Source organism: Thermobia domestica, unplaced genomic scaffold, assembly GCF_964235325.1.
Source record: "Thermobia domestica unplaced genomic scaffold, izTheDome1.hap1.1 HAP1_SCAFFOLD_239, whole genome shotgun sequence".
NCBI classification, from domain to species: domain Eukaryota; kingdom Metazoa; phylum Arthropoda; class Insecta; order Zygentoma; family Lepismatidae; genus Thermobia; species Thermobia domestica.
Window position 1 is genome coordinate 43,672 of NW_027655958.1, and position 14,856 is coordinate 58,527.

Consider the following 14,856-nt stretch of genomic DNA (forward strand, 5'->3'; position numbering starts at 1 on the left):
CTGTTAACCAGGTTGCTTGTTTTATACTCATAAGTGAACTATAACGTCATATTTCAACATTTATTTTCTTTTAAGTTGTTGCGGAACGCATCCCGCCATAACATTAAATTTATTTAATTGGTCAAACACCTGGCACATGAAAAGAAGCGAAGCCGAAACATTTTCAACGAAAATAACTATACAGCATTCTTGAATGCAAACTAATTTCTTTTTTAAAAACAATTAATTGTTGCCTTGCACTGTATATTCCCCCTACAGCAATATTCTCTGAACCATAGGCTCCCAAGAAAAGTGTCAAAAACTGAAGAATACAGCTCTAATTCAAGTAAGAGCTCCGGAAAGAAAGCTAGATATTCCCGTTTCTTTTGGCCTGCTTATAATCTGTCTAATCTTTAGCAGTGAAATACAAAAGGTATAAGTGATTCTGATATATTCCCAACTTGATAACCGAAAATTCAACAAATTTCACGTGATTTTTTTTTTTTTTAAACTTAAATTCCCACCATTCTCTTCCACGTGCTCCACCATGGAGATATTTGGTCTTCTTATCTAAAAATCAGTTGTAAAAAAGAAAAATAAAGAGAAATTAACTATTTTTCTTTTTTAAAAATATGAACTACAAACAATGTTCCTCTCCTATTCCCTTTTTCTACTATTATACACAATGCACATTCCACAATGGATTTTTATCTTTTTTTTTTTTTTTTTTTAAGTTTCTGGTTACGATTTCTTCGTAAAATCAGTTCTTGGTCCGCTTAAATATTTTAAATTTATCTTCATGTATTATATCTTATATATATAAAAAAAGGTATATCAGCATCTTGGGTTTACACTTTTCTTTTTGTTTATTCATACCACAAAAACCTAAATATTTAAATACATGAAAAATTCACAAGGCTTTCTTTTTTTCCTTTTTGTTTTTACTGCTGATCTAAATCACAAAGCTTTTAAAGTTTTTTTTCTCGTAAATCGAGTTGTAAAAATCATGCCAGGACTTAATACAAAGAGCAATTACAAAACTATCTACTTAAAAAAAAAAAAAAAAAAAAAAAAAAAAAAAAAAAAAAAAAAAAACTTTATTCACAAAAATAGATACCACGTAAAATACTGATTACTCTAATTTTTTGCTGCCAAAATCTTACTTGGCTGCTTACGGAAGCTGACCTATCACATGCTGAAAGCTCTTGGCTGTATATATATATTAGTATATATATATATTATGTATTTATATAATGCAATCTGGAATGACGAAGCCGACCTAAGCACACTCCATTATCCCCTTCCCCTATTGTACTAAAGAAGACCTAGCTGCTTGGGCGTTACTGGTAAAAAGAGTTAACAAGATTTATTTCTGTAAAAACGCACAATTATTTTCAGCTACAGGTAAAGACTGCTCACAGTATACACATACCAGTTATGTATTTCTGAACACTCATCTGTACAATATATATATCTATATATATATAAAAATTTCTCGTTCTTTATATATATTTTTCTTAAAACTTTCAATTATACAATGCAAATTATTATTGTTAGTGTAGGAAAAAAAAACACTATCGTATAGATGCAGATCCTGCTACTTATTGTTGTTCCGTTGTTTTTAATTATTCCGTTTTTCCATTTCTTTTTTAAAAAATATTTCACTCTCATCTGAACTGAAATATACACAAACTCGCTATGAAAGAAAATTACTGGTTTCTTCGCAAGCAGATCAATTCCACTATCTTTTCAATATTTTTATTCTTTCTCTCTCTCTTCTTGTCTACATCTCTGGAACTTCTTCCAAATCTTCCATTATGGCAAGTGGTGCCTTCTTTCTATTAATCTGCAATGAGCATAAACAAAAAATTCAATTAAAATAATCATTTATATTTAGCTACATTTATTTAAAAAAAAAAAGTCTCACTCCCAATAGCTGCTTTAAAAATCAGTTCCACGAATGCTATCATTTTAATAGCTGCTTTAAAAATCAGTTCCACGAATGCTATCATTTTACAATTTCGATGATAATTATAACGTAAGATCCACCCAACATGTTATCAATACCAAGAACTAAATCTGTCTTGTTTTCCACACCAAAAGTGAAAATGGTAACTACTATACCATGATTATGCTAACCGAAATGAAAATTTTTAATCACCTTCTAATAAATATGGAACCTGTGTTTCCCCTTACTTGTTATCACGCAGATAATTCATCCTAATCGTACTTTTTGTTGAGGACTTACTAAAAGGACACCGCACACACTTAATGGAAAATGAATCCCGGTTAATCTTTTCCAAATGTTTGTATTTTGTAATTATTGTCCAAATGATCTAGTCTCCATGTAAATTTTAAAAAAGTCGAGCAATTGAACTTTTTTTTGTGACAGTGTAAATGTATAATTCTTACATTCTACGTGCCAACATAGCACATGTATGTTTACCGTGATATAAACATGTACAAATGTATCTACGTATATATACACGGTGTTTCAAAAAAATACCTGGACAAAGTTTCACGATGCATTCCTTAAATATGAGAGAAGCCCAGACGTGCGTGGTTACTGAGAAATAAAAATGAAATTAAATATTTCACTTTAACGTCTCATAATTATACTCTTTAGGCTAACGGAGACGATGATTAAAGCAAGTGCATGATGATGGAAAAATTGGTGGAATGAAATGTGAAAGGAAACGGGAGTACCCCCCCCCCCCCAAAAAAAAAAAAAAAACAGATACGATGTTGTTCACCACAAACTTACCTGGCCGGGATTGGACCAGTGATCCGCGCACCAGTTAACACGATTCTGTACAGGGTACCTCAAACCGTTATGTCTAGTAGTTAACAGCATATATATAAAACTGAATGAGTGAGTTGAAGAAGATATACATTCCACTAAATAGGAGAGCTAAACTGAAATAGCTATTTTGTTCATTATAGGTACCTAATTTCCTTGAAAGGAACAAGGAACACATTCCTTAATTTTAGATTACCTATACTGAGGTATGTGGAAACATGTGAGTGGCAAAAAGAACATAATCTCTTGAATATGTTCCTTTACCAACTCACTCTTCAATATAATTTATCTGTGTTGAACGGTATGATATAACAATTACAGTATGAGATTGTTCCAAATTAATCATTGCAGTTGCCATAACAATTGTGAGAAAAAAAAAAAAAGATACAAACAGAAGGCAGTACGTACTGTTGAAGATTGTGTTCGAAGGATCCATTTAGGTCACGTTTACATTATTGTCCTTATCTATTAAACATACTTTCAAAATACCAATCACGAATATTTAAATCGCACATTCATTACCAGTCAAGACACAGGAATTTACAAAGTTATAGAATTATATTCCTTCTTGAAGCACGCTACTACAAACCACTAGTTCATTTTCAATATCTTTTTTCAGCAAAAACAAGAAATACCCTATCAAATGATATATAACGAAAGTTACAAGCCTCATTGCGTTCAAGAAGTAGTTCAAGTGTTGTATACTAACGTCAGGAATACATTATGTTCATTCCACGTAGAATTTAATAGTTCCGTTAGTACAGGGTGCAAAATTTTCGGTCGCCATTGGCGACTAGAAATTTAGAGCTGGCGACCAGTGTTCAGTAGAAATGGTTTCTTCCTAAACTCACAGGGCTACGCAGTTTCTGTTTCGCACAAAAATAATTGTCACTGAGTGAGAGAAAACACGGCATGTGAATTCTTCACAACGAACAAGGAAAGTGAAATCTTTACAACGTTGTAATTCGCCCCTCTTTCCCATCCTCCATTGAAATTGTTTACCTCCTGGATTCCTGCCTTACGAGATTCCCAAATTTACTTCCAATTGTCACATTTTGTGCAGTTCTATCTGTGAGTACTGCTCATGTGAGAGAGGCTTTAGCAGTCTCAACAGAGTTAAAACTGTCTGCAGGAATTCACTGAAGACTGATACACTGGATCATTTGCTGACAATTTTTACCATGCCCTTCGCGTAAGGACTTTGATCCAAAAACTGCAATCGATAACTGGTGACCATCATTTTTGGATTGGCGAGTGCATCTGACTGAAATTCTGCGCCCTGCGTTAGTACCAATAATATGCTCCATGTTCCATTAAGTTCGTCCATATTCCACATATAATTTTCATGTTCATTTTGTGTCGGATTTAATGTAATATTGCTTTCGTACTAGTATCGGCTATGCTTGAGTATCTTGACAAGGGCTGTGTATCAAACTAACCAAGAAACCTAAAGTCACCTAAAACAACATGTCAGTTTTAATGTTATTTTAAAATCAAACATAATTGATTAATTTCCTAAACATTCGCATCTGACAACACTGTCAGTAAGACAAGATCAAACAGAATACTAGTTATTACTACTTTGCCCTAAACCTCCACGCAAATTTCAGGCGAATATTACGAAACTAACTTTTAAATAACTATTTGTTGATGTTTTCTCCTGTATGTGATGAATGAGGAACATGTATGATGGAATATTCCAAATATGTGACAACAAATATTTCAACACGGTATAACTCTCTTAGAGACGATAATTAAGGGATTACGAAACCATGCCAAATAATATCAGCTATTTAACGTAACTCGATGTCGGTAAGCGTTTACTAAAACGATTTAATACCTCAGAAAATAAACAAGCATTTTCGATCTCATGTAAACAACTTACTTTTCTTATTTCCCATAGAGCATGTCATCCTGAAATTTTTACCGTGAATTCTTAAAACATGAATACAGATATATCACTACCCGTATACATGTTTATATCACAATAAACTCACACCAACACTACAAATACATACACGTACATACGATTGGAATATATATATTGGGATATCAGACATACAAAGCAAGCATCATTTTGCTCAATTACTCAAAAAGCTACCGTTTTTGAGTAATCGAGTGCATAGTTTTATACGTAATACAAATTGATTAATTTGATCTTTTATGCATGGAGACTTTTGATCAACAAGATACTCGGTACAAAATACTAAAATTTGAATGATTTGACTGCTGACCGGGACAATTTTCGTGAGATTTTCGATAAAACTGATCAACATCCACGGAATATAAGCCAGTATGTGTCAGTCGGTGAAATAATTATCTTAGTTATGTAGAACAATTATAACTCAATTACAAAATTAATCTCCATCAAAGTATTGTTCCCTATCTTAAAAGTACAGATACCAATAAAAGTGCCCACGAAAACTATACTTAAATTAGTCCACTCTGTTCGACGATAAATACCAAAAGAATACGTTCTGATAAAGGTGTGTATTTTTGATGCGGCTGTACAGTGACCTATTCAATGGATTATCCCTTTCATCACTAGAATCCAACAATACTGTTTGCAGATAATTCCGTACAAATTAAAAAAAAAAAAAGTTTGATTTAATTTTTCATTTTTACGCCTGCAATATCTGTTTGTCTCATGCCTAAAGATGATGTTCTTGCTAACTGCCTTTTAAAAAATACGGTCTGAGTTTTCCACATACAGCCATTCAAGTTTTATCAAACTGGGAATCAGCTCAGGGAAATAAAATCACGTTTCTCTAATCAGAAGGGTTAAACTGGGTTAATCATAATTACTTCTTATTTTATATACGCCAGTACGAGAAAAAGTATGTGCCAAGACATGGCACTAAATGTTATGATTTCTAACAAGAGTTTCGACCTTATGCAGTGTCTTTGCAGCGCTGTGCAGACACGCTATGGGCCCCATGAATCGAAAAATGTTGGGACTCACTGCCGTAGATTTTTATTTATTTATTTTTAACACGTAATACAAACTTTTCTGGTTGTTTCCAAATCATTTTCCTTCAGTAATGTTTCTAATTGTTCATCTTGCAGATTCAAAATGGCAAACTTAAATATAATAGATCAATTTAACTAAGTATTCTTCATGGTTTCCTAGTCCTGTTTAACGAAGATATGGGGAAAAAGTAAGTTAACGAAAATAATGAAATTAACCTCTTCAGAGATTTGTCACATTGTTTGTTGAAGTTTAGCGCTCCTTTTCAGCCACGATACTGTATGAGACGTGGACATACAGCTCAACTGGGAACCGAACTACACGAGCTTCCACTGTGAATCGGACCCGGATTCTCACGCCAAAGGTGCCTATGCTACTCAAACATGGGGAGGCTGCTCTGGACACCAAAAGGTCGCAGAGTTCTTCACGAAAAATAGTATTCTACGTGCCTGCGATTGTTCTAGAAACTTCCACCGACAGTCTGGTGGTACTCTCTCCCACTCATGTGAGCTTCTTCACTTCTCTTTCTCTTCCTTTTATGAACACGCTGTTCTTTTGAAATGAAGAGAAATGAAATCCTTAAGTTTTACGTCCCACGGTTATACCGGCTAGGCTAAAGGAGAATACCGAGAAAACCCATGCAGACGGTGTTTGTCCATCGCAAAGCTCAATATGCGCTGTTCTTTTGAGTTCTTGTTGAAGTTTAAGGTTCCTTTTCAGCACCGAGACTATGAGACGTTGATCTACGTTTTAAGGGGAAACTGAACCATCGTAATGTGTCCAAATTTTACTGCTTTTCCAGTGGAAATCGAACCCGGGACCACGTACACCAAATGAACACGTGCTAGCTACTAGACCAGCTAGGAAGCCTACAGATGACTGTCACAGTAACTATTGGTTAAACCATCGGTGAAATAGAGCAATCATGATTTGGACCAACAATTAGAAATTTACCCTTGAATGAAATGAAACATCACCACTAAACTCTGTGAGAACCAAAGTGATATCAAGTAGTAATTATATATTTTCCACCACATTAACCTTTCTACGCCCGCCAGGGATTTGAACGAAATCGTAGACTCTCATGTTGGGGGCCCTGGTGATCCCTTTAATCATCACAGAGTCATGATTAATACATCATTGGAAAGCTTATGGAACACAAATTCCAACGACGTAACATTTGTGAGGACCGATTTAGTGAAAAGATATCTTGTCTTATATCGAACCGTCCTGAAAATAAATGTAATTAGTATAATAATAATAATAAAAAAAAATCTCCCATATATGCAGGAAGTACACATACAAGATATTACCATGTAGTGGACTACTTCACTGCTTCATATACCCAAGGGAGGAAATGACCCCTAAAAAAATTATATATATATATATATATATATATATATATATATATATATATATATATATATAAACTGATGCATAACATGCATATCGACGGAAAGCTTCATCCTTCAGAAACGCACTGATACCAAAATTACCTTCCTAGATTAATTAGGGGTTTAAAGGCTTCATTAGCAGTTGCGTCAATGGGCATTTAAACGTTAATTTCAAATTTTCTTTTAACGCTCTCTTAACAGTATAATGTTTTCACGTCTTCGGGTCTACAAAGTTTAGGATTTATTTGGACCTAAAGTTTTGATTTTGACTCTTGAAACGATACCAGAAATTTCTTTATTCGCTGGGGGTTTTAAATCTGTTTAATAACTTTGATGTGCATATAGTGGTCACAGTCAATGAATACTAAACATGCTCCTATAATATATTTTGCAATTACGAGATTTAAACCTATAAGGCAAAAGCATTTGTTTCTTTCATAGTAATCACTGAGGTCAATGTATACTAAAAATCTACTTAACTAATTTTTAAAGCAGCTACGTTCTGGAACCAGAATTTAACACTAATAACATATCTATAGTACACACACATTTTTTGTGCAACCAAATAAAACAACAATAACTAGCGTATTCTTTCTTACATAGGCGTGTAATAAAAATACAAAAACACATCCCATGAACTAACTACGTTAGAACATGTTAGCATACCATACCACCATCACCGCCAATATAAATACGTATTTATAGCACCAGTTATCACATGGGGTTTAGATGTTCAGTTGCGCAGGCACATCATGCATATACTGTTAAGTGAAACTGTTAAAAAGATGACAGGGTTCTACTTACTTACGGAGACTACAGTTTGCATGGAAAAAAGAAAATTGTACACCGTGAATATTATTAGAACAGCTAATATATGGTTAGAAAACTCAAGTATCAGTTCAATTCAACCAATAAATAAAATTCACATTTTAAGAAATTTTAGTTCTTCAGCATATTTTCTTGCTTTAAAAAATATAAAATCAATAAAAAAGCAAAATTAAATCCAATACAAAACGCTGTGATTACTCCAAATATTCTTTCAAAGATCTGTGAATAAACACAATTTAAATTAATTAATTGTATCTTATTCTTACAGTGTCAAACAAAATAAAGTATTAAGGCGAGACACATGAATTATTTTTGAACTGAAATTGCACAATATTTCCGTGTTAGAAACCCATCGTTGACTGTTATAAAGAGTACAAATTCAAGTTGATGAAACAATAATTGGTCGAATTAAACCCATATTGGTCATATTATTGGCCTCTCGAAGGTATGAATTGCCAGTTGTTATAGCGAATCATATTAAACTACTGTTCTATCGTTTATAGATCTCTACTTGTCGGAATGCAAAACTGACTTCATATTTTAATACATCAACACAAAACAAAGGCAAAAAGTTGTCATTTTGTTCATTAGCAAATGATTCGAACTCCTGCAGAAGACGGACTGCTCGTTGTATTTTAAGAATTGATTCGTTTCCTGCCAAGAGTATCGAATCGGAGTTCATACATTACAAGTTTAACACCTGTGTTCTCCGTTAAGGCCTCTGCTTTGGAGCGGTCACACAGTTTTTACTTCCTTGTACAGCCGCCTAAAAAGTGTACACCCACTCTTCCGTTGATAATGTGCAAGGAATGAATCAATCTACGTGTGGGTTTCTTTGACCCAAACAGAAGGAAATCTTCCTAATGTTATCAAGACAAGGATTAAAATTAGTTAATTCATTCCAATATTGTTAACCATGAAACTCCCTGATGTACTTAATTAAATGTGTTTCATTTCTAAGTCCAATCTTACAAGGAAACCTTTTCCGCTCACAAGATTTTTACTTTAGCCCTAGTTTGTTAATTCAAATACATAATCGGAATCTACTGTAAGAATTTGAATCCGTAATAAAGGTGTCGTTTTAAACAAAAAATAGATTCATGTCAAAACAGAAGATTGGTTAAAAGAAGAAACAAAACGATCATATCCAGTTATTTATGTTGTTAATTTCTGATTTTGTGCACAGACATGCCAAGTAAGTTAATGAAGATTTGTATTTGGAAAGCAATAAACAGATTTGATTTCGCTTAAAGATCGAGTCCACAAAGTTTAAAAAACCGCTGTGGTGCACCGTAGCGTGCAATACGTCTGCAGAACAGTAAGGTATTCACGTAGCACGTATAGAGTACAATATTAACAGGGGTCGTTAATATACAAATATCAATTACACTAGATCGAAACGCGTGCGCACTACAGCTATGCTATGGTAACGGACGTCGGCAAAAGCGTTAGGATAGTAAATGAAGAAAAGTCAGTTTGACTGAGTAACTTTTCTTATTTGAATATTAAGAAACACGTATTGATTTTGATCTGTACTGCAAGTGTACAAACAGAAATTAAAGTAGTTTTTAAAAGTATTTTTTAAATGCAGTACGGATCGGAATTCCTACAATGATTACACGCTCATGAAACCGCATCAAGGTTATTACATTCTCACTTCTCTAATCTGAGTTCAGGTGACATATAAGAAAAAACGTCACTGCAAGCAAGAAACAGCAGCTATTTTCAAACGACGCGCAAGAAGAAAGTCAGGACAACTACTTAATGAATGTAAACCCCTCGGCACCCACCACCAACAAACAACAGATGCTAAGGCTGACAACTGGATTGGTTCCCTTCTGATCCTGCATTTTTCGGTAAAAATTAAAAAGATACTGCAAAAACACAACATCAAAATCTCTGAAGTTTCTCCTAAATCCATAGAAAAATAACAAATTTTAAAGCACTTTTTACCGATCCTCAAGAAGTAGTGGCGTTTGTCGGGTAAAATTTCAGTGTGACAAAGTATATATACGTGAAACAAAAAGGAATATTGATACCAGAATAGCTGAGTACACTCGCACATCGAAGTCTCGTAGCCTGCAACAGTTATCCGGATTGGCAGCGCATCTTAAAGACTACAACCATAGCATTGCGGATTTAAGTTTAATAGAGAAAGCAAAAATAGCAACTGAACGATAAATTACGAATTCTATTACATTCAAAAAGAGGAACGTACGCTCAATTTAGATAAAGGAGAAATAAATGTTATTAGGAGCAGTCTTTTTACTATATATTTCCGCCGTCTGAAAGGTAGGGAAAAAACAGTGAACAGCGACAAGTGAGTGTTTTGACAGAAGACTTGTGCTCCACATTTTAAATCCTTTTAACCGTTTTTACCTATCCACATTCCCCTCTTCTTCGAATTGGATTTAAGATGAAGATGGAAAAAGGATCTTCCGAAAGTGCTACTTAGTCTTTTTTTTTTTTTTTTTTTTTTTTTTTTTTTGTGAGTATTAGCCTTTTGCCTACATTTCTTTCTAATGCAAACTCCGTTCACGGGAATAAACAGATTATTTACTACATCACCTGTAATGAACTTTTGTTATTGAATTGCATTTCTCTTGTACACTGTACTTTTATTTTTCTGGTCAAAAATATAAAGTGACTTGGCATAACTCTGCAAAACGGTGAGCCGTAGAATTTTAGATTACAGTTTGTAAGTCGGAAACTGAAAAAGACGAACTCTACAGTACAAGTGAACAAAATACCAAATAGAGTGGGTATTCATTTTGCAGGCGATTGTACTCTGTATTACTCATTGAATGATTATAATTTTGAGGGGGTGTCAGCAGTTCGTTTGTGTATATTATACACATATATATTAATTACTTGTATTTGCAATCTTTCTGCTAACAGACAACGGGTTTAAAACTTCGTATGATTAAGCAATTTCGGAACAAAGACTTGTTTGTGTCGATATCAGTATCTTGTTATGTTCATCTTTCGACATTCTTCCTATTTTGTTACTATCCTTTATTTTCTTATATAATGTATATACAAAGAAGGTATTTTTATGTACATCAAACACCTTTACAAAACATATATGTTGCCAAGGAGTAGTGAAAGAAGCCAAGCAAGGATAACTTTATTTTTATATATATATATATATATAAAAAATTGATAAACACTTAGTGAAGCAAAGAACATCCAAATGGGGTCTAACCTCGTTCATAATACTTCTACTGGATGGAGCCTCAGTCTGTTCTGTCTCCTCGTGATTAATGGCTACAGAAGAAGGGACAAGAATTTTTTTATTGGTCCACACACGCACACACACAAAGGTAAAAAAAAAACATACAATTAACAGTGTGTGGGTGAAACTACACAATACTTTAAAAAAACATTAGCAACAACATTAATAATTAAAAAATAAAAAGCATCCATTCAATGTCAACTACATAAAAATAGTAACAGCAAGATTCTTCTACGGTAAAACCACATCTATATGTTTCTTACTAATGCATACAATCAACCAACAACAATATCAATTTCACAAACTAATGCAACGCAAACACGCTTAACTACATTATCATATGTTATGAATTATTTTTCACACTAGCAGTAGCTTCTAAGGATCAAGAGAGGAATTCCTGCCATTTTGTACTTCGATGTTCTCCATAAGCAACTATCGGAGTAAATAGTTTATTACGTTCCACACGCAATAACAAAATTAGTAGTAATAATCCACAAATGGTGGATTTAGTGTCAATAGTAGTCATGTTTCAGAAACAATAAATAATTTTAAAAAAATAAATCTGAGTACAGGCGTAGTAAGTTTTATAGAGCATACACATATACGAGGATGATACAAAACCTAACAGCAAATTCACTGTATTACATGAAGGGAACAACACGTCAGGTATTTTAAACTCCCATGAAGGAAAGATGGATGCTTTTCACAAGGTGTTCGAAATTCCCAACAGACGGCGGCGCGCTTAGCTGTTTGCACCATAGAATAACATCGTCTCCTTTAGCCTAAACGGCAGAACTGTGGGATGAAAAACTCTAAAATATAATACAATATTGAATTACAGAAAACTAACGAGAAAGTTTGGGTTAGTTTGGGTAAACCAAACTAAAAACTAACAAGAAAATACGTATCGATTTTTTTAAATGTTCACATTTACACCTACATAGTACCTATAATCTGTGAAACTTTCAAATTATTTGGACAAATCCCCACCAGAATTAAAAATTATTACATTTTCAGCATGTATGATACGATAATTCGGTAAGGGGTGGAGAAAGGAGATCGAAACGTTTTCTGGGGTGGTTTTAGGTCAAAACTAACATTTTGGGTCAATAACGACCCAATTTGGATCGACGGCCGATTTCACTATCTTACTAGGAAAGGCCCTTTCGAAGTTTGAAGGTGCCAAATAAAACACAAGCACTCAACCAGATTTAAAATTTTCATTTTAAAATGTCTTTAAAATATAATTCTAAGCAAATCGAAATTCCCTGGCTCTTAGCAAAATTCCCTGACATTTCCCGAACGTTTGACTCCAAATCAACCAACCAAACAACAACGAGAATAAATTCAAAATTAAAGATTTTTTTTTTTTTTAAATATATATCTCCTTTGCAAAGTGAACCAATTTCTTTTAATGTAATTTCGAAATATCAAGATGCTTAGGTAAAATATGGTGCGTTATTCAAACCAAAACAGGCCGACATCTTATCCATATACGGTCGTGCAGATGACAATGGGTATGAAGCAGCACAAATCTATCAGAAGCATTTTCCTAACAGACGCTAACCATTATACAGGATGTCTGCAGCAGTTTATCAGCGCGTGTATGAAAGAGGGACGTACTACCTGTCCATGTGGATGCTGGTCGACTCTATAGTGTAAGAGTGCCTGTTATGGATGAATGTGTGTTAGAAGCAGTGGGCAATGAGCCAGGCACGAGTACGAGGGAACTTTGCCGTGAAATGCATGTTAGTTACATGACCGTGTGGCATGCGTTACATGAAAATGCTTTGTACCCATACCATCTGCAAAAGTACAAGATCCCCTACCGTAATCAGGCATCAGTACTGTTCACTCAATTGAGTTGAGTTGATTTTGAGTTTAACGTCCCGCTCAGCAGCGAGGTTATATGAGATGTGGACCTATTGATTAACGTGGAATCCGAACCACATGAACTCCCACCGGGAATCGAATACGGGTCTCCCACGTCAATGGCGCGTACGCTAACCGCTTAGCCACGAAGGAGCTCTACTACTCATTGACGAAGCCACGTTTGGAAGGGATGGTATCGTCAACATGCATAACATACACACGTGGCCAGATGCACATCCCCATGATATGGCTGTCACTCATCATCACCACCAACTTGGACTCAGTGTCTGGTATGATATTGCCCATGATCAACTGATCGGCCAATACTTACTACCCAGAAGACTGAACAGAGCACAGTATTTGACCATCCTGCACAATACACTGCCCTAACTACTGGAAAAAGTTCCCCTAGCGATTCGCTGCAACATTGCTAGAAACATGATGGGATTCCCGTGCACTTCCGTGTGAATGTCCATCGGTGGTTGAACAACTTTCCAGGACGTTGGATTGGGGTGGTAGTCCAGTGCACTTGTCTTCAGGTGGTCCAGTGCAAGATACCTGAATCCACTGGATTTTTATCTGTGTGGGGACATTAAAAGTGTGGTGTAGGTTAATCCTGTCAACGACTTGGAACAGCGTATCCAAAACGCCTGTGTAAGAGTTCGTCATGACCCAGATGTGTTCGAATGGGTTCGCCAATCCATGATCCGGCGTTGTCATGCATGCATTGCTATCCATGGCAGGAGTTTTGAACATCACGTCGATATCTACCGCTTCGAACGTACTGTTCCCCTGCTTTCGGCCTTCGCTAACTCTGTCAATATGCTTAATATGCTATATGTTCATATAAGTTTTTTTTTTTTCTTTCTTTCTTATCTCGGTGTCAGGAATAACCTCCTGACGTTTGTTACATTAAGTTATACCCTGTATAACTTCAATGCTTTCGCGAATTATGAAATCTTAATAATCTATTCACTCTATTTATTGAAATGTTTCATGGCAATTTTTCTACTTTAACAAAGATCTTTAATTTAACGTTCCACGGTTATGCGCTTGAGGTTAGAGGAAATATATGGTTAATATGAGTGAAAGAACTAGTGAATTAAAAATATGGAAGGAAACGGAACAAAACCCAGTGTTGTCTACCATAAACTCATATGGCCCGGAATCGTATAACGGACTTCCCGCATAACCACTAAGCTGTCGAGCCTCTTCTTTCTATTTCAGTACCAATACCCTCATTGTTCTTGCACATCTAAATATCGCTTTAACTAGCAAATATCAGATTGCCGGTTCATGCACAAACATGCAAGAAAAGTAAACCAACATTATAACAACATGGTAACCAATCGATAATAAATAAAATTTAAAAAAACAATGAATCGAATCACTAATTTTTCATAATTTAATCTAGTCTCGAAAAGCATAAGCAAAATTCACGATTGCATACTACTACTAGCAACACTTAGTACTTGTGATAATTCACTATATATATATATATACTTCGATCGAGAATGTATTCTTATGGTTTCATCGACTACGCGACAACTAAAAAGTTATTTTAAAAACTATTGAAACCCAAGCGGCAAACCTAAGAAATACAAAGAACGTTTTCTCCACGATTTGACACACAGTTATAGCAATATTGTCAACGTCAAAAGCAGCAAAGCCAAATTTATTCCAAATGAAACGGAATAAGTCGACGCTTTAATAACAGAGTGACGAATGTCCATTTCTATTGCTTTACAGAGATGAAAAACAAGTACCAATGTCATGTGTA

At 34.7% G+C, this 14,856-nt stretch overlaps 1 protein-coding gene across 4 annotated transcripts in view; it reads right to left on the reverse strand.

The window, feature by feature from the left end:
- Window positions 1-682: 682 nt before the first annotated feature.
- l(2)gl (LLGL domain-containing protein l(2)gl) overlaps window positions 683-14,856 on the reverse strand; it is a 243,921-nt gene continuing 229,747 nt past the window's right edge. For 3 of the 4 annotated variants that reach the window (XM_081747438.1, XM_081747435.1, XM_081747436.1), the window contains 2 exons: window positions 11,175-11,236; window positions 683-1,825 (listed from right to left, as the gene is read on the reverse strand). In XM_081747438.1, coding sequence (XP_081603564.1) covers window positions 1,763-1,825; window positions 11,175-11,236 — 125 coding nt within the window. In that variant the 3' untranslated portion in view covers window positions 683-1,762. The remainder of the gene's footprint in view (window positions 1,826-11,174; window positions 11,237-14,856) is intronic. The other variant, XM_081747437.1, reaches the window with a different exon arrangement.